We start from the raw sequence: 14706 nt of genomic DNA on the forward strand, positions 1-14706 counted from the left end.
TATTTGACCTGCAGCTGTCTGCAATCTCCCAGCACATTTGTTCATCTGATGCTGTTAAGGGTCTTGCCATTCCCCTTACATTCGACCTCCCAAAGTGCAACACTTCACACTTATTTTGGATTAAACTCCATGTGCCATTTCTGCAGTTGATCTATATCTCACTGTATACTGCCACACCCTTCCTCATAGTCCACGACCCCAGCAATCTTGGTGTTGTCCGCAAAGTTACTATCCAACTCATCTATGTTCATGTTCAAGTGATTTTGGAATATCTCAAACAACAGTGGTCCCAGCACAGATCCTTGCAGAACGCCACTGGTTACAGTCCTCGGGTCTGAATATTGTCCTGTCACCACTACCCTCTGTTCTCTTCTGAGCCAGTTCTGAATCCTTACGACCGAGTCACTCTTAATCCCGTGCATTTCAATCTACTGGATCAGCCTACCATGGGGGACTTCATCAGATGGGAAGTCTGCTAGTCCCGGCAACACCAAGTTCCAAATGTGCCAGACTAAGATTTTACTGAAATTATGTTTATCCAGTAGTAAATGTTTAATTGCAAATCTTTAACATTGAGTCTTCTTATGTAAATAGGATATGAATGTATGCTGTGCCATTGTTAATCATCTCAACTTGCCCAACCAAAATGAAACTAATTAAAATAGATATTTCTTCTACTTTCTAATCAGTTTGACCACACATGTAATTAAAACAAATCATATCTTCACCGTTGATGCAAGGCATTGAGAGTCTAGGAATTTAGACTGTGGATCCTTCCCTTGTGGAAGATGTTCAAATAAAATTATTTCATTAAAACGGTTAAAAATCTTCAGTGCTCTCATTTGTACATTGACGTGCAATCCTTTTCTTCACATACCCCTTCCCCTGCACCTACAGGCAGCCAAGTGCACTGAAGCAGTTGGTGGCACTCTTTGTCGGAAGAAATTGGATGCTCTGGAAAGATGCAGGAATCATAACATGGTTGGAAGAGAACGTGAAGGAAGTTTTAAGAAGAGTGGATGCAAAAGATCCACTTGTGGAGTCTGAGAATAAGTAAGTGCTCAATATATCTAAATTCTCCACGAAACAATGGAGAGGAATGTATGTTTTCAAATATAAGCAGTGTCCTTGTTATTTATGGCCCTTGTGATAATAAAGAACTCATGTCAGGCTAAACACTGTTTATTCAAGACAAACAAGTACAAGCTCTCACTTGGTGGTGTACTCCAAACTGCGGAGCATAGGGGAGTGCAACACTAATAAACTAGTAAGTATAACTACAAAGCATGATTCATAACATGAGCCTCTAATCTACATCCCCCCCCCCTCTTAAAGAATTAACAACACTGCATACCCATAAATAAGCAAAGCAAACATATGTAAAGTCGAACATAGTCCGGATACTTCATGACGGGCCTGCAAACACCACCGGAGCGTGTACGATAAAGCCCATCGCCGTTCTTTTTCTCCGGAGACAGAGCTGGTGATATCACCACCGTGGGGGAGTGGACCAACGCCTCAGAAGTCGAATTCGGAGACGGTGGTGCAGGCGAGGATGGGACAGACAAAGGATCTGTCACAGGCATGGATCGTTGTGTCGGCAAGAGCATGTGAGGGTCACCAGATGCAGATTGAAATGAACTTGTACGGTCAGGATAGTAAGGAGGAGGGATTGGCGCCTTCACAGGCAGGAGATGTTGTCTGTTTTGTCGGTAGGTGCCGCCATCGGCTCTAACAATGTACGAGCGTGGTTCTGAAGCTAGACCAGAAATCACCCCAATACGGTCGTGGCCTTTGTCAGTCTGTAAGCGGACCACCTGTCCTTTGGTCAACGGTGGCAGAGGCCTGCTCGTCTTGTCGAACCATTTTTTGATGAATGTCATGCTTCTGTTGCAACCTGGATTGAATCTTCTCAGGCAGAAAGTCATGTGGGATTAACATTTTTTCCGCAATGGGCAGGTGAACCCAAGGCAGGGTCATGGGAAATGTGCAAGTTGAGCAAATCCAGGAAAACGTCAGATTTGGCCCTGTGAGAGCGCTCCATGAGTTGTTTTGCACTCCGGACAGCCCATTCAGCCAGCCCGTTAGACTGTGGCTACTCAGGGCTGCTGGTAATGTGATGAAAATTCCATTGTCTTGCAAACTCTGAATTGTTGACTGATGAACTGGCTGCCATTATCGGTCAACAGCTTGCCTGGAGATCCATGGATTGAAAAATGATGAGATAATTTCGAAATCACACTGTTGGAAGTGGGGCTGCTGAGAAAATCAATGTTGAACCACCCTGAATACGAATCCACGAGCACCAGGTACTGCTTGCCGTGCCACTCAAATAAATCAGCTGCCGCTGTAGACCATGGGAGCGCAGGTACAGGATGTGGTGGAAGTGGTTGCTTTTGTTGATGAGGTGCCAGGCTATTGCACACAGCACAAGCTGCCACATTGTTGTTGATGTATTCGGCCAAACCAGGCCAGTAAAACATGCTTTTCACCCATGATGCAGTGGCTTCAGCGCCTGGGTGTCCTGCGTGGACAGCGTCAGAATACCGGTGGTGTAGTGAGGCAGGAACCACGGCTTTGTGTCCTTTTAAAACAATACCGTCTTGTAGCACTGATTCGTCCCGAACAGGAAAAGAAGGTCGGGCTGGCAAAGGAACGTTGTAGTGCTTCTCTGGCCAGCCACGTTTAATGACAGATGTTAGCCACTGTAGGGTCCTGTCGGTGGTAGTGTGGGCAACCAAGCCCTCCATCCATGATGAGGGGATGAAGGATGCAGACATCACAATAAAGTCTTCGTCTTCCGAGGTGCAAGTGAAAGAGTGTCTGCCAGTTGCATATCCTTTTCCCGTTTGTCATATTTCTGGAGTTGCAGTAACATTCGTGTGGCACTCCGCTATGCTCTGCAGTCTGGAGTACACTCCCAAGTGAGAGCTTGTACTTATTTGTCTTGAATAAACAGTATTTTACCTGACATGGCATGAGGTTTTTATTATCACAAGGGCCCTAAATAACATGGTGTCAGAAATGGGATTTGAACCCAAGCCTCCAATCGAAAATCGCTGTCGCATAGCTGAGTTAACCAATGCCCACATTAAAACGCTAACTGCTTCTGCTGTTCGTGAAGTCAATGCAGCCAGCGTGTCTAATCAAATTACTACTCGACGGTTTCAGGGGCATGTTAACAGCCCAAGATGGATTACTAATTGCTTTAATTGCGGAAGTTCACACGCTGCAGTTCGTAATCAGTGTCCAGCATTTGGAAAGACCTGCAGGCTCTGTAATAAAATAAGTCATTTAGTGAAATGCTGTAAATCAGGAAATAACAGATCTCAAACGAAACAGTCTGTCAGCTTATTAAACCAGGATGAATATCCTAGCTCCCAGTTCCCACAAACAAATGAGGACAGCACAGAGAATAATGTGGATGCTTTGTCTGGTTCAGCGTCCAAGCTCGATCCCAAGGTCAAACTGCCCAATAATGGCAAAACTCTCTATCTTAAGGTGGATGGGCCAGGTGCAACGCAATCTCGTTGGCTGTCTTCCAACAGCTACAAATCACAGAAACTCTAACTAAGACAACTGCTTCACTTATCTCTTTTAATGGGGCAGCATTGCACCTATTGGTCATGTAAAGTTACGCTGTCGTCTCAATGCGTGTGACCACATCCTGGATATCTACGTGGTACGCGAGAAGGTACCATCCATACTGGGTGCCGACGCATGTCATGACATGGGTTTGATTTCCTTCAGCCCTTCCGTCTGTCCAGTGGCTGTAGACTGATTTTACGCATCACATTTTAACACAATACAAGGACTTGTTTAACGACGAACTGGGCAGGTTGCCTGCCAAATGCACGATTATTATTGACCCTGAGGCAATCCCAGTTGTTCGTCCAGCCCACAGGATTCCCCATGCTATGCGGGATCGAGTACAAAGTGAACTTAACAGAATGGTGGTTCTTGCTGTGATTACTCCTGTAACTGAACCCTCAGACTGGGTCTCCTCAATGGCTGCCACTATTAAAAATAAAGACGAGATAAGGATTTGCATTAACCCCAAGGATTTAAATGCAGCAATTAAGAGACAACGTTATCCAATGCGTACAGTGGACGAGATTGTGGCACACATGGCTGATGCAACTGTATTGACAGTGCTTGATGCCAAGAATTCATTCTGGCAGATTCCACTGGAACATAAATCCTCCAAGCTGACATCTTTCAGTACACCGTTCGGACGATATAGTTTTTTAAGAATGCCTTTCGGTATAAGTCCAGCCAGTGAAGTGTTTCAACAATCCATGGAGCAATTGTTTTCCGGATTGCTCCATCGTAGTGGACGATATCATAATTGCTGGGAAAAAGATTGAGGAACACGACGCCAATCTGACATAAGTGTTGAAGTGTGCCAAGGCCATCCATCTCAATCTTAACCCAAACAAATGCAGATTGAAATGAACTGGTACGGTCAGGATAGCAGAGTGCCACACTATTAAACTAGTAGGCGTAACTACAAACCATGACTCATAACATGAGCCTCTAATCTACAGTGCTTAAGTGAGTGACCAAGATAAACAAACCATGGCACTGCTCCGCCTTGGCAGGACAGGTCTTCACTGCATTTCCACTCTACGTCACCTACCCATGTTCTCCGGAGATGCTAAGTTACTACAGCAATATTTTTGTCATTTATATTGCTGTGTCCCTTCTAATCTTTGTGTTTCATCTTTTATGATGCATCTTATTTTGGACAGCAAGTGCACAGGTTATCAAAGTCATAGCAGTCTTGTTATCAGTGAGTTTTCTTCTTCCACGTGCTACATAATTTCCCTCTGGTTGGTATATTTCTGCTTTCATGTCCACTATTTATATATCATCTGACACATTTCCCCCCCCTCATTGAGGTTTTGGAACAAGCACTCCTGATACAATCAGGAATAACCCTTGCCAGCCCCTTTTCATTTCAAACTCAACAATGGTGGCTTTTCTTTCTCCTCCCACCTAGTTCATCACAAGCACACATCTACTGCTGTGATTTTCTACATTGGTTCAAAATTGATTATTCTTGAATAATAATAATATTATTAATACCCATAATACTGGCTGCACTCTGGTGTCAAGTTATCAGCATTTGGATTTTTTTGCCATTTAATGCTCTCTAAAAGAAACTGATTAAAATACATTCCTTTTTTAAATAAGGCTGCTTTAATAGTTCACAAAATGCTGGAGTAGCTCAGTGGGACAGGCAGCACACATGTGTTGACTTTGCTTTCAACTATATTACTGAAACTGAAATAATTGACATCTTGCACATTAAGGAATATTATCCAAAAAAGCAATAAAAATGATTATCTATGTTATGCTTGCATTGGTTATGGAAGGTTTTACATCCATGAATATGCAAGTGGAAATTTAGGCTTGGTTTATTTGGAAAACAGGCTGAGGTTTTGCTAGATTGCACCCAAAATCAGACATACTCTCTAATCATACATAAAATTATAAAGGAAACATCCTTATCATTCAACTTCAATTGGTAAATATTTATATAGTGTGTAAAAATCCAGATAGATTATTACACTTGCAAAAATTACTCTTCTTCACCAGTTGATTTGGGGAAAAAAATAGACTGTTTTAGAAAGCAAGATTATATACATGCAAGAGCAGCAGACTGGGTGAGAACTAATGCTTAGAAACAGGATGCCATTTAAAAAAAAGTTATTTCTTAAAACATTTGCATTAATTACGAGTCATAGAACATCGAACAGTACAGCTCAGGAACAGGCCCTTCAGCCCATCATCTTTATGCTGAAAATGATGAACTGTAAAGATAAATTAATTTAATCTGCCTGCACATGATCCATATTCCTGCATTCCCTGCATATCCTTATGCCTATCTAAAAGCCTCTTAAATGCCACTACTTCCACAATTCCCCCTGGCAGCATGTTCCAGGCATCCACACCTTCAGTGCAAAAAAATAACTTGTCCTGCACATCTCGTTTGAACTTTGCTCTTCTCACTTTAAAACTATGCTCGCTGGTCTTTGACAATTCCACCCTGGGGAAAATGTTCTGACTGTCTATTATGTATGTCTCTCGTAATGTTACATACGTCTAGCAGGTTTCCCCTCAACCTCCAGCGTTACAGAGAAAACAATCCAGGTTTGTCCAACGGCTCTCTATAGCGAATATCCCTTAATCCAGGCAGCATTTATTATTTGTGCACGTCCTCTACAGCCTCCATATCCTTCATGGAATGGGGCGACCAGAACTGCACTAAAAGTATCCTTACCAAAGTCTTATAGAGTTGCTGCATGGCCTCTTGACTCATAGACTAAAAGCCCTTCTTTACCACTTTCAGGGAGCTGTGGACATGGACCTTAAGATCCCTCTGAAAATCAATGCTGTTAACCATCTTGCCATCAACTGTTCTTTTCATGCTGAGCATTTTTAGTTATAGTCATTTGTATTTTCAGAAAATGATTGGTTTCCTGTCCCGATGAGTTTCATAAACTTTTTCGGCTATTTAAAGAGACCATTAGACATTTTGTTTCCAGTGAAAGATATTGCTGAAAATATTAAAGCGTGTTGCTTTTGTTCCATCATAGATTCATCACTTGTCCTAATACAGGATGCCTTAAAATCATAGGATCTTACGATATAGAGTGTGGTTAATCAGCCCGTTATTCTGTTTATCGGCGATCATGAGGCGAGCACAGTCTCCTACACGCGCAGAAAAAGTCGCCTAAGTGGGACAGGCCCTTAATACTTTTTTGCAATTAGCCTGCTCGCCTTGCTCCTATGTGTTTTAACCTTCTGAACCCGCTTACTCTGGAACCTTGAGATGTCGTACTAAATCTAATTAGTCAACATCGACTGCCCTGTCTTCATCAGTTATTGTTATCTCCTCAAAACTCGTTCAAATGATTAAAATGGGATTTTCCCTTCACAGAACTGCCTTCTCTAAACATTCCCTGCCTCTCCAAACGTACATTAAATCCTGACCCTGAGAATTTTCCCCAATAATTTCTCTACTACTGATACAAGACTCAGCAGCCTGTTGTTACCTGCTGCCCTTAGATAAAGAAAAAGTATTAAGGGCCTGTCCCACTTAGGCGACTTTTTCGGCGAGTGCAGGAGACTGTGCTCGCCTCATGATCGCCGCATGTTCGCTGGTGGTCTCTGGTGAGTCTCCTTCATGGTCGCGAGAAGTTCCCGCATTCTGGGAACTAGTCGCCGCCTCAGTATGTTCGCCGAAAATGTTTCAACATGTTGAAAATTTTTCTGCGGTCCAAAAATTGGTCGCCATGGAGAAAATCGATAATCCTGTAGGTGTAGGTGCAGTTGTAGTGGGGTCGCCATGTAGGTATGGGTAGTCGAGATAGTCGTAGGTAGTTTTAGTTAATCGCCTTTGCTGACCGGGCATTTTCATTGGCTCAATAGCTAAAAAAAAAAGTAAGCACAAGTTTTCAGAACCAAGGAAAACCGACCGGTAATGCCCGCCGAACTTCACAGCTGTGTATCTCTGGCTTATCAAAAGATGCCTGGCTTCTTAAAAGTGTCTCCACTCCTTCTCAACCCCCCCCCCCCCCCCCCCCCCCCCAGACAGTCGCAACTAAAAAACCTGGCAGTCTGCAGCTATCCTTCATTTCTCTGGATCTTGCCTGTATTTAACTTGGTTATAAAAATCTTCATCAGAGCCCCATCAATCTCCTCCCGTGTTTCCAATAGCATTCAGGGATAGATCTCATCCAACCCTAAAGGGCCTGTCCCACCAGCATGCGATAGCATGCGTCTAGCGCGACCAAACGAGGTCGCTTGAGGTGTACGGCCTCCCGGGGCCGGTCCCACTTCGATCGGCGGAGGCGTATGGAGTTGTGCGGGGCTCCAAAAATCTTGCACTGTTCGAAAATTCCGCCCGTCAACGGCCTGTCGGCCCGCAGGCGCATTGAGGCCGTACGCAACGTCTCAACGCCGTAAGCAGCGTCTTGACATCGTATGCGGCGTCTTGACGGCGTACGCCTAGCACGTGGCGTTGCGCGATGACGTCACCGCCCGGCGTGCCATGGCGCGATGACGTCACCGCCCGACGCCAGCCCGCCTCCTGCCCAGCTGATTGGTGATGTACATCACGCGTGAACTTTGCACGTATTTACCGCGTACTTAGCGCGCACTTACCGCGAACTTAGCGCAAACTCAGCGCGAACACAGCTTCCGTTTGGTCGTGCTAGACGCATGCAATCGCATGCTGGTGGGACAGGCCCTTAAGGGTTTATGTACTGTTTTGCATTTCAACACCTCTAACGTTCCTTTGAATGCTGACCAGCTCCATACTAATTAACATTTCCCTTCTTCCCTGAACTTGCTATTCTCAATGCAATGAAGTATTGATTTAAGACCTTGCCCACTTAGGTCATGTGATAGGAGCAGAATTAGGCCATTTGGCCCATCAAGTCTACTCTGCGTTTCAATCATGGCTGATCTATCTCTCCCTAATCCCATTCCTTTGCCTTCTCCCCATAACTAATCAAGAATCTTTTCTATCTCTGCCTTAAAAATATCCATTGACTTGGCCTCCACAGCCATCTGTGGCAAATAATTTCACAGATTCACTATCTCTTACCCCTTTGATCCCTAAGGACACCTATTCTCTCCCGAGCTACCCTCTTGCTTGTAATATATTTATAGAATTACTTTGGATTTTCCTTAATCTTACCTGTCAAGCACCCATTTACATTATTCCTATGCTAATCTTTCTCCCCACATTCCCAATAACTCTTACCCAGATTTGACTACCATTTGCACATGAGGGGCAATTTACATTACCTAGTTTATCTACCAATCTCCAAGCCTGTGGGAAGAAATGAGAGCTTTTGCCAGAAACCCGCGTGGTGTAAATTCCACCCCGGCTACACTGGTGTCTGATAATTTGGATTGTGAAAGTGTAATAATCTTTTCCTTTGAGACTGTATTAAGTTATTTTTATTCCCATTCCAGGAGGAATAGATACCAGAATGTACCCAGGAACATCTATCGCCACATAATTCTCTCAGAAATAAAGGAAGCTATTGCAACCCTTCCACCTGTGAGTGACTCGAAAGAAAATCTTGACATTCATTATCCACATAATTTGGGAAAACATTTGATTTTCATGAGTAATGGTATTATTTTAACCCATGAGTAAGCTGCAAACCGCCTTGGTTTAATCATAATGGTGAAGATACACAAGGATATTTAGTTACAATTATGTCTTGTCCTCCACCCGCGTATTTTTTGTAGAATCCTACTAACATTTTAATACTCCTACTCTTCTCGAGTATTAAAAAAATGACCTTAGATTTACTCATTACTTTTAATGGAGTATTAAAAGTAATGAGTAGATCTAAGGTCATTTTTTAATTAATTGACAATGTGTGTACTAGGAAAAAGACAAGCATGTCTTATATAATTGTGAGGTGCTGGAAATCGCCGAGTTGAAATCTTGGAAACAATCGTCTCAGTCACAGGAATGGTGGGATTTCAACAGAATACTTTGAGCTGTTCAATTTATTTATATGTCAAAATCTTTAACTTAAGCATTTGAATTGTCTTGTGGCATTATTTTATAAATATTTGAAATGCAAATGGAGGAGGGTCATGCTTTTGAATTTTAACTTTTTTATTCACTGTGTATTCATTATGTGATAAACAAAACCAAAAACTCTGATATTTCAGTCAAACTACACCTTTAGCTTAGGAGCCAGTCTGAAGAAGGGTCTCGACCTGAAACGCCACCCATTCCTTCTCTCCAGAGATGCTGCCTGTCCCGCTTACTCCAGCGTTTTGTGTCTACCTACACCTTTAGCTTGGCTAGTTGTAAAATCTAATGAAAATATGAATATTTCTGACACCCATACATTCTCAGTCTATTAAAGCAATTAATTATTTAATGTTAAAACATTAAGTTTTTGCAACAGGCCTAATGTCTGGAGAAACACCGGCAAAAATCTGTCAGCAAGTTTGGAATGGAAGTTTCCCTGTTTTCCCATACACATGTGTAAACCCTAAACTTGCTGGCATGTCAGTATGTAGAATGTGTGCAGAATGCAAGTATTTCTGTGTAGTATCTAAGACCCTACATTTACTATCCTGATAGGTGAAAAGATACTTCATGTTTCATCACCTAAGACCAAGCCCATGCACCACTTTGACTTAATATGTGCTAAAAATAAATTCTTGCTTTTCTTATATAGGAGGTGACTGCTCAACCAGTGATGGGTTATGATCCACTTCCTCCATTAGATGGGATCATCACATATACTAGACCTGAAAGGTATGGATCACTTAGCATTAATTTTAAGAGTCAAACCAAATTAACCAGTAGCTTAGAGTGTGCATGAAGTTAAAGAGTATTGTCTAGTCTGTCTATTGGATGTTTAGTTTTAGTTTAGTTTCGAGATACGGCATGGAAACGAGCCCTTCGGCCCACTGAGTCCGCACCGACCAGCAATCCCCGGACACTATCCTACACACACCAGGGATCATTTACATTTATACCAGCCAATTAACCTACAGACCTGTACGTCTTTGGAGTGTGGGAGGAAACCGAAGATCTCGGAGATAACCCACACAGGTCACGGGGAGAACGTACAAACTCCGTACAGACAGCACCTGTAGTCGGGTTCGAACCTGGGTCTCTGGCGCTGTAAGGCAACAACTCTACCGCTGCACCACCGTGCCACCCCACAAACCTGTGATTGTTAGGTTATGGTCATTGACCTGTTGTTTTAAAATGTACCAAAGTGATCTTCCTCCATTGACCACATTAGGAAACGACCTCCAGGTATGCAGTTTTCCACATATGAAAAAAAGTTCTTATCCCCTTTCTAATCTTTCTACCAACCATGCACTCTTGTAGGAGTCTGAATTTAATAAATCTCTATTTAAATTTCCCAGCACCTAACCCAAAGAAATCTCCAGTCTTCCTAATCTTCCCTAATATCGGCCCCCAGCAGTTTCAATATAAATGTAAAGTGCATTGTCTGTAGTAACATCTTTCCTGCCAAAACTATATAGAGCACAGCTTGTATTTGATATATTTCTAGCATTAGATACTAAGCCAATGCACCAGAAGAAGGGTCTCGACCCAAAATGTTACCCATTCCTTCTCTCCAGAGATGCTGTCTGTCCCGCTGAGTTACGCCAGCATTTTGTGTCTATCACCAGAAGACCCCTTGACCAGTACTACAGACCCACTATCCAGAAATAACAGCGGTAAAAGTTGCATTCTCTGGCCAATAATCTGTTCATCAATGCACAACTGGGTTTTGCCAGGAGTACTCTGTTCCAGACATTGTTTAAAGAGCCGAAATCCTGAGGTGAGGTGAGAATATCTTTCCTTGGCATCAAGGGAACTTCTTTCTCAGTGAGGGACTAAGAAACCTTGGTAAAAATCATTGGGTGGCGAGGAAACCGGGTGGCTAAACACTCCTCTTCCCATTCCCACATTGACCTGTCTGTCCTGGGCATCCTCCACTGTCAGAGTGAGGCTAAACGCAAATTGGAGGAACAGCACCTCATATTTCACTCGGGCAGCTTATAATTAAGCGATATGAATATTCAGTTCTCTAATTTCAAGTAACCCTTGCATCCCCTCTCTCTCCATCTGTCCTCCACCCTAGTCGTTATGCTAGTTTCACTGTCGTCCTGGTGAGTTTCATTGTCTGTAACTCATTTTCACCTAGCCCGCCGCTAACAATGGACTGTTTCCTTTATCCTCGTTATTTTTTTGCATATTTTTCATTCTTTTGTTCTCTCTCTCTATATCACCGTCTATGTCTCTCGTTTCCCTTTCCCCTGATTCTCATTCTGAAGAAGGGGCTCTACCCGAAACGTCACCTACTCCTTTTCTCCAGAGATTCTGTTTGACCCGTTTAATTATTCCAGCGTTTGGTGTCTATCTAAGAGGAAAAAAAGCTCTTGTTTGAATTGGAGTATTGGTATGAGTAATGTGATTATTAAGAGGTAGGTTATCGCAGCCCCAGGACATCACTGCAGAGGTTCCTTGGAACAGTGTTCTCGCCCAACTGTCTTCAACTGCTTCAACAATGATTTTTTTCCACCCGTTAGAATGGAAGTGATTATCTTCTCTCATAATTGCACAATGTTCAATCCCGGTTGCAAATCCCTAGAAAATAGAACAGTCCATACCTGCGTGCAACAAGTCTTTGACAGCATTCAAGCATGAACCTGTTAAATGCAAAGTATCATTCACAGCACAATTGCCAGGCAATGGTCATCTCTCTTTGACATTCACTGGCATTATTATTGCAAAAATCCCTACTGTCCTGATCAGTATCCCAAATCAGAAAATCACCTGAAGCAGCCACATAAATACAAGCACATAATCATAATCATATTTTATTAGCCAAGTATGTTTTGCAACATAGGAGGAATTTCATTTGCCAAGTCATACAACTGAAAAGCAATGGAACACACAAAACACATTTTAACATAAACATCCACCACAGTGACTCCTCCACATTCCTCACTGTGATGGAAGGCGGAAAAAAAGTTCAATCTCCTCCCTTTGCTCTCCCCATGGTCGGAGGCCTCGAGCCCTCCGTTGATGGGATGATCTTGCTGAACATTTGCTGAAAGACCAAGTCGGGTACTAGGCATCTTGTAGCACTCCTCTGCCACCTCTTGGTGTGGTGGGGAGGGAGGATGTTTGTATTACGGGCCTGTCTCGGTGTGGACATATCTTCCTACTGGCATATTTCAATTCGTCATTGACGGCTGTAGGAGAGTAATTTGATATATTTGCTATGAAACCTATTAGATTTTTTGTCAGCATCTATAAAGCTAACTTTCTTTCTGTTTTCAGTGATTTTCACTTGTGTGAAATGAATCGGACATTTCAGTCGCATGCACACTTTTGTCAAAGTCATTTTGCAAATAGCACATCTGTTGCTTGGCACTTTACTGCCTGTTTGCTGTTCACTGCAAATTCAACCAATTTTCACAAATATACTGGACAGCCCTCTATGGTATCTGTGAACTTTGAGAAAAGCAAAATATAGTATCATGTAAAAAACTACTACACCAGTGTAATTTATGGAGAGTTGAGGCCAATGTCAGATCAACCAATAATTGACTGAGAAGAGAATAGCTACATAGAGAAATGGTTTCATCTGATAAATGATGCCATGTGGGGCTGGGACTGGACTCCTGCTGTTTCTAATGAACCTAATTACACAAAAACAAATCAAACAAGCAAAGATGGAGGGGAAGGGAGGCTCCATTAAGCTGCTAGGTATATCTAACAGCTTTCTCTTCTTACTTTAGATTACCAGTTGAAATTGTTTGCTTTTGCATAGTGTGGTGGTTTTTGTTTACAAACAGCTGATTTATAAAAATGATTAAATGATATTTGAGAAATCTTTTAAGATTTTATAACTGACTATCCACATGATTGTAACATCAAAGTATAATTGCAGCATAGAGATTTTATTCAAATGTTTAATTATATGTATATGTTTATCTGTGTATGTTGTATTTGTATATGTAAATATATGTTACGTAATTGCTTTTCAGATTTTAATCTTTGAGTTTGTTGAATCACATTAGTTTATCTTTCAGGGTCAATCAGGCAGCAGGTGGAAATACTCTGTCCCTGTTCTTTCGATCTTTGTTGCCAAATTTTAATCTGCAGGTAAGAATAAAATAAGAGGGAGGTTGTGAGTTTAGTTTTAGAGATACAACTTGGAAGTGGGCACTTTGACCCACCGAAGTCGCGCATACCAACAATCACCTACAGTGCATTCAGAAAATATTCACACCCCTTCACTTTTTCCACATTTTGTTACGTTATAGCTTTATTCTAAAATGGATCTATACACAATAACCCATAATAAAAACGAAACCAGGTGTTTAGAAATTTTTGCAAAGTAATTAAAAATAAATAACTGAAATATCACATTTACATAAGTATTCCGACCCTTTACTCAGCACCTTTGGCAGTGATTACAACCTCAAGTTTTCTTGGGTATGACGCTACAAGCTTGGGACACCTGGATTTGGGTAATTTCTCCCATTCTTCTCTGCAGGTCCTCTCAAGCTCTGTCAGGGTGGATGGGGAGCATCGATGCACAGCTATTTTCAGGTCCCTCCAGAGATATTCGATCGGGTTCAAGTCTGGGCCACTCAAGGACATTCACAGACTTGTCACGAAGCCACTCCTGCGTTGTCTTGGCTGTGTGCTTAGGGTCGTTGTCCTGTTGGAAGGTGAATCTCCGCCCCAGTCTGAAGCCCAGAACACTCTGGAGCAGGTTTTCATCAAGGTTCTCTCTGTACTTTGCTACATTCATCTTTCGCTCGATCCTGACTAGTCTCCCAATTCCTGCAGCTGAAAAACATCCTCACAGCATGATGCTGCCACCACCATGCTTCACCGTAGGTATGGTATTGGCCAGGTGATGAGCGGTGCCTGGTTTCCTCAAGATGTGACACTTGGCATTCAGGCCAAAGAGTTCAATCTTGGTTTCATCAGACCAGAGTATCTTGTTTAGCTGCCTTTTGGCAAACTCCAAGCAGACTGTCATGTGCTTTTTACTGAAGAGTGGCTTCTGTCTGGCCACTCTACCATAAAGACCCGATTAGTGGAGTATTGCAGATATAGTTGTCCTTCTGGAAGTTTCTCCCATCTCCACAGAAGAACTCTGGAGCTCTGTC

At 42.5% G+C, this 14706-nt stretch overlaps 1 protein-coding gene across 2 annotated transcripts in view; it reads left to right on the plus strand.

Annotated features, from left to right (window-relative positions):
* Positions 1-14706, plus strand: part of tcf25 (transcription factor 25 (basic helix-loop-helix)) — a 50895-nt gene that overhangs the window by 33369 nt on the left and 2820 nt on the right. For both annotated transcript variants that reach the window (XM_055649042.1, XM_055649041.1), the window contains exons 14-17: positions 898-1053; positions 8992-9079; positions 10227-10306; positions 13615-13687. In XM_055649042.1, the coding sequence (XP_055505017.1) occupies positions 898-1053; positions 8992-9079; positions 10227-10306; positions 13615-13687 (397 nt within the window). The remainder of the gene's footprint in view (positions 1-897; positions 1054-8991; positions 9080-10226; positions 10307-13614; positions 13688-14706) is intronic.

The sequence above is a fragment of the Leucoraja erinacea genome, chromosome 17, assembly GCF_028641065.1.
Source record: "Leucoraja erinacea ecotype New England chromosome 17, Leri_hhj_1, whole genome shotgun sequence".
Taxonomy (NCBI): Eukaryota; Metazoa; Chordata; class Chondrichthyes; order Rajiformes; family Rajidae; genus Leucoraja; species Leucoraja erinaceus.